The sequence below is a fragment of the Nansenia antarctica genome, assembly GCF_963989245.1.
Source record: "Nansenia antarctica genome assembly, chromosome: 5".
NCBI classification, from domain to species: Eukaryota; Metazoa; Chordata; class Actinopteri; order Argentiniformes; family Microstomatidae; genus Nansenia; species Nansenia antarctica.
Genome location: NC_137690.1, coordinates 64,171,243 through 64,181,945, shown reverse-complemented (window position 1 = coordinate 64,181,945; position 10,703 = coordinate 64,171,243). Strand labels below are relative to the sequence as shown.

The 10,703-nt window shown below is 40.8% G+C and overlaps 1 protein-coding gene across 1 annotated transcript; it reads left to right on the top strand.

The window, feature by feature from the left end:
- Positions 1-366: 366 nt before the first annotated feature.
- LOC308157437 (complement C1q-like protein 2) lies at positions 367-1,640 on the top strand (the record flags this gene model as incomplete). The annotated part of the gene is made up of 2 exons (XM_080530990.1): positions 367-957; positions 1,461-1,640. 2 exons carry the CDS (start codon positions 367-369, stop codon positions 1,638-1,640), a joined length of 771 nt encoding a protein of 256 aa, XP_080387116.1.
- Positions 1,641-10,703: the final 9,063 nt, after the last annotated feature.

Below are 10,703 nucleotides of genomic sequence, written 5' to 3'. Positions count from 1 at the left end.
TCTCTCTCTCCTAGATCCAGGAGAACTGGGATGGCTTGGAGCGCTCCGTGCGAACCAGCGCGCGCACATCCATGCCAAAGATGCGTACAATCCGTCTCTCTGTTCTCTGAAACGGGGATACTACTGGGATACTGGCATAGCCTAACTGCATAGAGCTCATGGTCAAAACAATAATTGAATAGTCGTATTGTATTGAGAAAAAAAAAGGTGATTTCTTTCATCCTCCGTCTCTGTTTTTGGCTTTCTTCAGACGCGCGTAAACCTTGCACGATTACTTCTCCAAGCTCGGTTGACTTGGTATCGCTTTGCTCCTCGAATAGTCCAGAGGCAGCGACTTTTGGCTGCTGTTTGACGGTCGGCATCGTCATGGTGTTGGCCCTTTTCCTGGCAATACCGCTGCTTGTGCAAAGTTCCAAGACTTCGGCGCATTATGAGATGTTGGGCACCTGTCGCATGATCTGTGATCCATACAGCTCTAATAAACCCAGTGCCACGGCCATGGAGATGGTCATGCAGGATATGAATGCCATTCCGCCGCCACCGTTGGCGCAAGGGACTAAAGGTGAGCCGGGACGCCCAGGGAAACCGGGACCGAGGGGTCCCCCGGGTGAACTAGGACCACCCGGTCCAAGAGGTCCACCTGGGGAAAAGGGCGGTGGTTCCAGGACACCCGTTTTCCCCGCGGTAACGTCAGGGACGGCGACCACCCTGTCGGACGAGGTGAACACAGCAGCTGTTGGCACACATATTGCTTTCTATGTCGGTTTAAAGAACCCCCATGAAGGATATGAGGTTCTGCGGTTCGACGATGTGGTCACAAACTTGGGAAACCAATACGACCCAACCACCGGCAAGTTTACGTGCCATGTGTCCGGGATCTATTTTTTCACGTACCATGTCTTAATGCGAGGAGGCGACGGGACCAGCATGTGGGCTGATTTATGCAAAAACGGACAGGTAAACATCTAGACTAAAATTGTAGGCTATTTGTAATCGGCCTCTTTGCCATGCAAGCATGCTTGGAAACTTTGATAGACTTGAGGCCAATTAGTCTGGGGCATAACAAAGAGGCAAAATACTTCGTGACGTTAGAATTATAAGGTTCTATCTCCATTTATGTCAAAATTTAGTTTTTCCACATAATCTGATCCATTAGGTGTTTATTAATGCCTGTGTGGTGTTATTTTTAAAATGTTGACATTTTTGAGTTAGTCATTCATAAAATACAAAGGTTCCATCTCACAAAACATAATGGAATGTAAAAACTTTGACGCTCAATATCTCTGAACTACCCTAAACGGAGATTTAGAACCTTATAGGCTAATTCTAAGCTCACGACTTGTCCCCAGCCTATTTGTATCGACACCCATCAGGCGTCAATATTGTCTGGAGTTGTCTGGATTATATCATGTTCAGGGAATTATTACTGCAGTAATATTTATATCCGTTTCATCCCACAGGTTCGGGCGAGTGCGATCGCTCAGGACGCTGATCAGAATTATGATTACGCGAGTAACAGCCTCGTTCTACACCTAGACTCCGGAGACGAGATTTACGTTAAATTAGACGGTGGCAAAGCACATGGAGGCAACAATAATAAGTACAGCACGTTCTCTGGTTTCATTTTGTATCCTGACTAAATACCTTCACACAGTTTAGGCTACTCTCTCTCTGTAAGGATCCAATGTTTTTGTTTTTTTTACATTTATTTATTTATTTATTTATTTTGTGTGGAGTGCATTGCCTGGCCTTCTACTCATGGTAAGGAAGACAGCAGATGAGGTCATTTAGCTTGAATGTGATGACCTTTCTCGTCCAGCAGAATTCTCATAGCTTGTTGATAGCCTACATAAGGAAGAATCGTATTGGTCTCATCATTAAGACGTAATTGTCATAGAGATTAGACAACGGTAAGAATGTTGGGGTGGGGATTGGGTTTCGAATCTGCTTCGGGACAATTTTGACAAAAGTGCTTTTAGTGTTGTTGTTTTCTGTTTTTCTTTTTGCTAATGTTTGCTAATACCTTACCCTCTTAACTTCCACTTAAGCTATTCCTAAACCTAACACTAAAGCACCTTTGCTTTTTAATTCAAAGACCCAATCAGTGCAGATATAATAACAACACTTACAAAGCCAATGTGTTATGCACTTCCAGCGTCTAACTTGTGTTTTATGTCATATTACTACTACAGGCCCAGAGTGCATTATGTTTTGTCCTCATTTATACTAATAAAAATGGTTCTACAGTATCATAGTTGTCTTCCTATCATGATTAATGTTTCATTTAGGCCTGTACTATAAGCTTGGCAGTTGTAACTATGTAACTTTTTAAGGAGTTTGGAGTTTGAGATGACAAAACATGCAAATAAGAATGAGCCACACTGTCCTCTGCATAACTATAGGTATTTACTATTTTGATTTCTCTCAGTTGTCATCTAAATGTAGAAACAAATCGATCCAGTTTGCTGTCCCCCATTGGCCAGAGTCCATCCATACATGACACCTGCTCCTATTTGGTTAACATGGAAAACGTTTGTGTTTGATTGTGTATTTACATGACTGCTGGTCACATTAATCGTTCCTGATCCCTGTGTTATTGTGGTCCATCTGTATCACAGGAGCAGTTGCTTTCCTCTTATTTCCGCTCCACAGCAGATCCATTAGTCTCAGGGGAGATCAGTGGCTATAGAGGATGATGGATTGAACAGTCTTTAAGGTGGGAGAATCCTGGTGCTTGATCCTTGCTTGGCTTGCTTTTTTGGAGGTCTGTGGTTTGGTGTTAGTTAATACTGTTCTTATTGTATTTATTGTTTGCATTGTTAAGAACTGTTCTTCTTGTAAAGCACTTTGAGACAATTGTCTTCGTAAAAAAACTCCATACAAATAAATGTGATTGTTTGTTTGATTGATTGATTGATTGATTGGTGGGTCCATTCCTCTGACAATGATCTATATGCATCTACATTCCATATCATCACTAAACGAGGGGGAACAAGTGCTGCCTACTAATTAAGGCAAATTAGCATAGAACAAGGTGCCTCTTTCAGTAATGTTAACACATCAACAATCAAATCAACCATGGGATATTAACATTGGTGCTGTTTTTGATTGCAGAGCAGAAAATGAATGTATTTAAGGGTAAAAAAAACTGTCAGCATATTCTGTTCTTAAGAGGATGACTGTGTTGTGTGTCTCTAAACGATTATTTCACCTGGAGTTGGATTAAACAGCTGTTTACACAATACTCTCAATTAAACTGCAATCATGGAAAACAAATATTAGCAAACCTGGTCAAACATGGCTCTGCTAAGTTGTTGGTTTATTTAGCTGTGTTCAAAATACAGATTTCAAACCCTGCTATTCGTAAAATCTTACTGTGTATATGAGAACAGATGGAAATCAGGAAATACTGTATGTTTTTACTCAATTCAGTAAACCATCTGGTACTTGTGGCAAAATCATACTATTTGGTAATCCAAGTAGGAATGTTTGATAAAGCTTTTCAAAAGCTTCAGGTATGAGAATTACAAATGAGGACAACAGAATATTAGGGCAGGGCCAATCAAGTCATAAGAGGTAACTGCACTCAACCACATCAGGCATTATTTCAATGAGGACCCTCTTTCAATCGTCTTGGTAATTATACTGGCAACCACTTAGTATATAATGCAAATGTCCTGCTATACTGATGGAGAGAGAGCTACAGTGAGAACCATTTTGCAGAAACACATATTTGTTATGCTCCCAGCCATTGGGGAAGGCAGTTTACAAGGTGAAAAAGAAGTGATGACAACATAAGAGACCACAGGCAAGTTCTATTTTGGAAATCTCATGGACTCTCTGTTGATCCCGACGTTGCCACAGGGACGTTTCCTCATTTGGCATAACAGCATAAAGCACAAACAGTCTGTCCTCTCACATGTCGAGTACCTAGTGATACTGATCTGTCCAGTCTGTGTTGTTCATGTCTGGACCATTAGATGAGATAACATGACAGTGAAAAAAGCCCACCACATTCTGAAAACAGTAGGGTCTTGATGTGAAAGTGTAAACCCTTAAGACTAATACAGTCTTGACACCAGATAATTCAGGTACTGGAATGACTGATACAGATTGACTGATGATTATAAGCAACAGAACATCAATGGGAGGGATGTAAGGCAATGCTAAGGCAATGCTACCAAATGACATGGTTCTAACCCAGGCTGAGTAAAGGCCCTTTCACACATAGTTCCCTGTAAATTACATTGAATCCCAACCCGGGTCCGCCAGTGATTTTCACACATGAGCTAAATGCCAAACAATTACCGGGTTGCTCCCTTTCACACATGGCTCCGGCCCGGGTCTGGGCGATCTACTTGAATCACACATTCAACTTTTCAGATGTTGTTTAACTGTTGTTAAAAATGCCTTTCCACCAAAGAACCATGGAGCCGAGGCATGTGAGCAGGCTGCCCGGGAGGGTCGCTCACACAAGACAGGGGTTTCATCGTGGTGGATGGTCGCAAACTTCGGAAGCCTGTTATATTTTCTGCATTGGATGAGGTTTTCTGTCATACAATGATCAATCAATGTAGAATTATATTGATCACTACTTTGGCTGATGTGATGTGGGTTAACTAGTCCACTCCCTAACATCAGTGGAGTGAACTAAAAGTACCAAGTGAGAAACTACTCGCTGTGATTGGTTAACCTGTTCCATGTGAAAACATACCAATTTACGTTCTCTTCACACATAAGCTGACCCGGTACATTCCATGGAATTATATATGGTCCCGACCTGGGTAATTGCCTGGGAGGATTTCCCTGGTCAGTCATGTTCACACATACCCCGGACCAGGGAAATTCCATGGAATATACTGGGATGGCTTGTATGTGTGAAAGGGTTTTAAGACTGATTGCCTGGATCAGAAATTGATAACACAACATAAACATAACACAATTTGTTCAATTATTTTATATATTGATGTTTTTACACAAACACAACTACAAAGGAAAAGGGGAATGGGTCACCATATATCGTGGTATATAATATATTGTTGATAATGGAAATAATTAAGCCAAAATGGTAACCTATGCTGTAAACAGCTACATGTATACGATAAAGTGCTTCTATGATGACCTTGTCTTGCTGCAGTGTCAGTAGCACTAATGCAACATTTTACAGAAAGATGAGCCCCTACTCCAACTGAGATATCAACAATGGCAGGTGTCACTTGCAACAAGATGGAGGACAGGATTGAGCCCTCCCAGATAAGGGTGAGAAATTGGCGAGTGACAAGCAGAGTGGTAAGCTCCTTGATAGATGAAGGGACAAGTCTGGCTCGGTGCTCAGATGTGATGTGCTCTGACAGCTCAGTTACAGAAGCTGAGTCTGGGTATTGATAGTTTTTGTCATCACTGTCTGGTGTTGAATTTTGACTCTGCACTTTTCAAGCTCTAAAAAATCTCATACCTCACACACATACACATGTGGTAAAGTTGTTTTAAATTTTGGCTTGTCTTATTCAAACCATTACTGTGATGCTAATTCAAATCAGAGACAAAATATGTTTAGTGCAACTTTGTGAGCTAGCTGAGCTGCTAAGGAGAAAACTTCCAGTCCCCATTGATCAGCCTGACATTTTAGAGACCCAGTGTTAGTTCAGCCCCCTGAGTTTGGCTAACTCAACCACCCAGGCAGGTCACAAGAGCAGATCAAAGGGTTACCTGTGGACAACGGGCCTAGACCTCTAAATCATTGTGGTGTTTAGGTATTGAGTGCAGTCTGTTATTAGTCAATTCACTGGATTTATCTAATTATCACTCACTGGATTCTTCCTCAATCTGTCAGTCTTGCAGTCATCCCTCTCATATGTACAGTATATACCATTAAAATGTGCTGCATGAATGCATGGGTGGATTTAATTGGCCAAAGCGGGTGAGAAGAAGATAGAGAGAAATAGAGGTCAGTGATAGTAGGAGGGGAGCAGAGAGAGATAATGAGAGGTAAACACAGACAGAGCGAGACACACAGAGACAACTTCTTCTTCCATTTTCACCCCTACATTATAAAGAAAAAAAGTCCAGCACCTAGTTCATGTTTGGATTTACTGAGTTAACTGCAGCGAACTGCAGTGCAAATAAAGTTAGTTTTCCTGACAGAAGTCAATCCGATTCGCAGGATGTATGAAGGATTATCAGAATCTAAGATAGCAGTTTTTCTCTACTTGTGACATTATCAAAGTCAAGTGATGGAGTTGTATTCCAAAAACTAACTCTGGGGCCACTTGTGTGATTAGTGTCTGTCTTTCACTCTCTTTTGCCTTGTGTAATAGCACATCTAAAATGTGTGTCACCTCTATTAATTCCACCTGGGACTTATCTCTTGTCTCATCATCATCCAGCTGCAGTCACATCATTGCAATTCAAAATCATTAAAATGCATACTTTCGTTGTTCTATGGTTTCCAGGCCTCCCCTCACACTCTTGTTGCTGTCTGAAGGACTTTAAAGGACGAAGCTCCAAAGACAGTGCTGCTGATTACAAATTATGACAAGCGCAAACTTGGGTTCCCATGGATACGAGTGAGAGACTCTAAACTTTTCCTGGTTCTTTCTAATTCTCTACCAACAGGATTACACTAGACCTAAAGAGTTTAAAACAAATAATATACATGTATATAATAATATATCTGTCCAAAAGTCCACTTGGAACCATATTATACCATTCTGACCTAATTTAAACCTCTCAGTGCTGCATTTAACAACTGTGATGCATTAACATTCAGTAGAATCAGTCTTTGAGGACACTTATCAGGGCCCACTATTGCACATTGTCCCAGTGTGTCTTAAATTGTCCAATTTATTGTCTTAACAGAACTCAACTGAATTATGGCTCTCAATCAGTATTGTGCAGACTGATATCAAATGAAGATCATATTCACTGGCACCATCCTGACTAGTGGTGGGTCCAAGGGAGGGGGACCTATATTCAGTTAAATAAATCTAGATCTAAGGTTCTCTAACACACTAAAATAATAGGGTAATGTAGGGTGGGGCCTAGGCTTATTTCCATAAGTATCTTCAAGCGTAGATTAAAGGATGTGGTCACCGCTCGCTGTACCTGCTTTGGTTAGACTTCTCAATGTTTTAATCACCTTGTAAATACCCCTACCATTGTTTGTCTATTGTATTGTTGCCACTGTCTTATGTCCTGTCTTGTTATCTGAACTGTTTTTTAAGCTACTATTTTGACCCTGTCTTGGCCAGGTCTCTCTTGTAAAAGAGGTTTTAATCTCAATGTGACTTCCTGGTAAAAAATAAAGGTTAAATAAAGTAGTGGTTGATGTTTACAGACATTTTAAGATACATTATACAATAAGAAGAAAAGTACGAAAACGTAGTGACCGCACAATGTTTGGCTAGATCTTGCGTTTGGCTACGTTGAGCATGGACCTTGCAGACCTGCTGGCAGCCCAAGTACTATAAATCACAGGTAACTCACCTATAGAGAACGAAGAACACCACATATAGTATGATAATTGTGATATGGTCACCCTGAATGTCAATGATAATATATTATCATTGATATTCAAGGTGACCATATCACAAAATAAACATATCTAAAGAGAGATCTAAAGAAATTAAAACCACACTACACACTATGACATGTGATATGTGTAATTAAAATGTCATGACAAACAAATGACTGAAATGTTTACTCTTGTAGTCTCCTATTGTCTCATGTGTAACCCTTGTCTTGCAGAAGAGGGGCATGGTTCATTTTCTACAACCCCATAGAGAGGGCAATGTCCCAGCCCATATCACCCCAGAGGACATGAGTGACTGGCTGGTCGTTCAAGGGAGAAAACCTTGAGGGAGAAGTGAGTAGAAGTTCAATCTGTTTGAACCGATGCCGTCCAAAAAAACTAAGCCTCTTCCAGAGCCTCAGGGCCAAAACTCAGAGGCCAACAGCTACTTCCCCCAGGCAATCAGGCTCATAAATAAGCCTACTGTAGACAACTGCCTATCATCCCCAAGCACACCCCATGTATACGAACTACCCAAACCTTAAGCTCACAGTCGACTCAATACGACCTCTCACACCCACTGCCACGTGCAATACTCATGACATTCTACTTGCACTATTTTGTTTTACTATTTGTACTGCTAATTGTAACCTGTCTTATTTGTCACTTATGTATTGTACTATTGTCACTTTTTAAATCTTGACTTATCTTGTCTTTTGCCTTATTGTCTTGTGCTGCAATGTCAGGAACTGAAAGCCTACGAGTTTTACTCTCTTCCACTTGTGTAATGTGACATAACAATAAAACTGTAAACTGTAAACTTGAGTAGCGTGTGCCCTCATGTAAACTTACACATGTCACTGCCATTCTCCGCCATAGGCATTCAAGATAATACTGATCAGAAACAACAGGGAGACTGTGATGTAGAGAGAGTTAAGTTGCCCTGTGTTCTTTTTGAAGGTTATGGAGGAGTGCTCTGGAGGAGGACAACAACCTTGTTAAATTGGTAAGAGTAACGTTCTAAGGATTGTTAGTCAAAGCCATTATATTTACGTAGTTTGGATGCCACCGTGGCTGCTAGTCCAAAGAAAATGGAGGTGGAGAAGGAAGTCAGTGAATCAGTTACAGGAGGTTACGCTAACACATTACTTTTACTTTTACTATTATTTTGTCATCATTTCATTTCACATTGTAACGAACAGTCTCTTTAATAAAGTATGTGAGATATTGACAGTCTTTCTTGTAATTTTCAGACAAGGCCCAGATCAAGCCCAAGCGGAGCATACTCTACAGGTTGTGGAGGGTAGTGTGCTGCTGGGGCAGCCCCCAGTCTAATGATGACTATGGCACAAAAACTAGAATAGCCACTCCAGGACATCATCATGGTCATTTTTCATTGCAATTGGTTTACATTTTAGCTTTTTGTCTGGGCATGGGTATGAAGGAGAGGTTGAGCTGGTTGATTAAGTGGCATTGTCTGTCTGTGGTATCAACTGTATGTTTTTATTATGATCCAGGTTGGAACCTACTTTGAGTTTGTGAAATATGTGACATGGTCTGGTCATTTGGGCCGCAAGTCGGCAACCAATCAGAATGTTCAGACTTTTATTTTGAAATATGTTTCAACATTGTTGGAAAAACAAAATCACAACGCAAACTTGCTAGTCAAGCCTAAACACTATAATGCAATGGATTCGGTGAGTAATCCCCACTGCTACCTAGTCAACTATAACCCTACTTTACATTGTTAGCAGGCTCATAAAACAAGCTGTGTTAGTTGACTAGTAGAGAGTGTCATTGATTTTCAACAACGCTGAAATGTATTTACATTGTTTGACGATTGACCAGACCGTTTCACATTATGATGTGTCCATTTATAGTAACTTGCTCTGGATACTTTGACTTTGAAGCACAAATAATATGTTGTCTAACAGTCTCCCTGGAGTAATTTAGGGCTAAGTGGCTTACTCAAGGGCACATTAGTGGTGGTTTCCCCGGTGGGATTTTAACTGATGACCGTCTGGTCACCAGTCCAATTCACTATCCACTTGGCCACCACTACCCCAGACAATAATAATACCCCAACCATGCTTACGTATGGCTGTCAAAAACACGTCTCTGTTCAGAGACCCTGTATTGAGGATCTCAGAGGGATGAACTGACCCGTCATAACAACCCCATTACAATCAATACTAAATATAGAAAATGGGAACTACATCTGTATGTTTTTTCTAAAGACACTTCCTTTGTTTTAAACTCACCTCAAAACAAATAGCATTTAGCCACCATTTAACATTGAAATTGACCTGGCTTGTATATAAATGAGCTTGCCGCTCCTCCAGGGGCATAGTGAAAGGTTAGCGGCTCCACGCAGCATAGGAGATGAGGGTCCACCTCCCCAGGCTACTAATGAGCTCAGCTGCTGAAGAGCAAAATGTGTTTGATTAATAAAAGCTAATGAAAGCTCAATATCTCTGATTCACCACGCTAATCTAACACAAAGTACTTGGTTAATGGTAGGGCACGTGAACCAAAAAGGAACCAAATCAAAACCAATATTCAATATTTGAACTGAAGAAATATACAGTACAGTAGGTCTATGTCGTTGCACTGTTATACAATATGCAAAATAAAGGAGATGTAGGGAGAGTGACCTCTCATTGCTATGAGGATAATCTTTGTTATAGATCATTGTATAGGTGGATAGTTTTAAACCAGCTTAAAGAAAGTACTGGAGAGGAGACACATCTTGACCTTTCATGGCCAGGAAGAACAAGCTCTGAGTGTAAAGCGATCATTAAAAAAACAAAATATACAACCAGTAAACTGTCCCTCACTGCAGATGCTTATAATTAGGACCTTTCATTAATAATACATCTATCTAACGACTGTGGGAGATGGCAGGAGGGAAAGCTGGCATTGGGATAGTTGGGATAACACAGCCCAGGTAGTCCACATTGTTCTGTATTGATTACTATTATTTTGTGTATATCCTAAAAGCGACTTAAACTTTACTGTCTTGCCCATAGCCCATAGTGCCATTGAAAACTTCAAAAGTATTCCCCCGCCAAAAAACAAAAAACATCTGGGGACCTATCTGCATAGCGAGTCAGGTAGAGAAGCAAAGCATTACACCGTATGATAAGGCTCCAATGTAAAGAAACAAAAGCATTGGCTACCATGCCACAGGCAA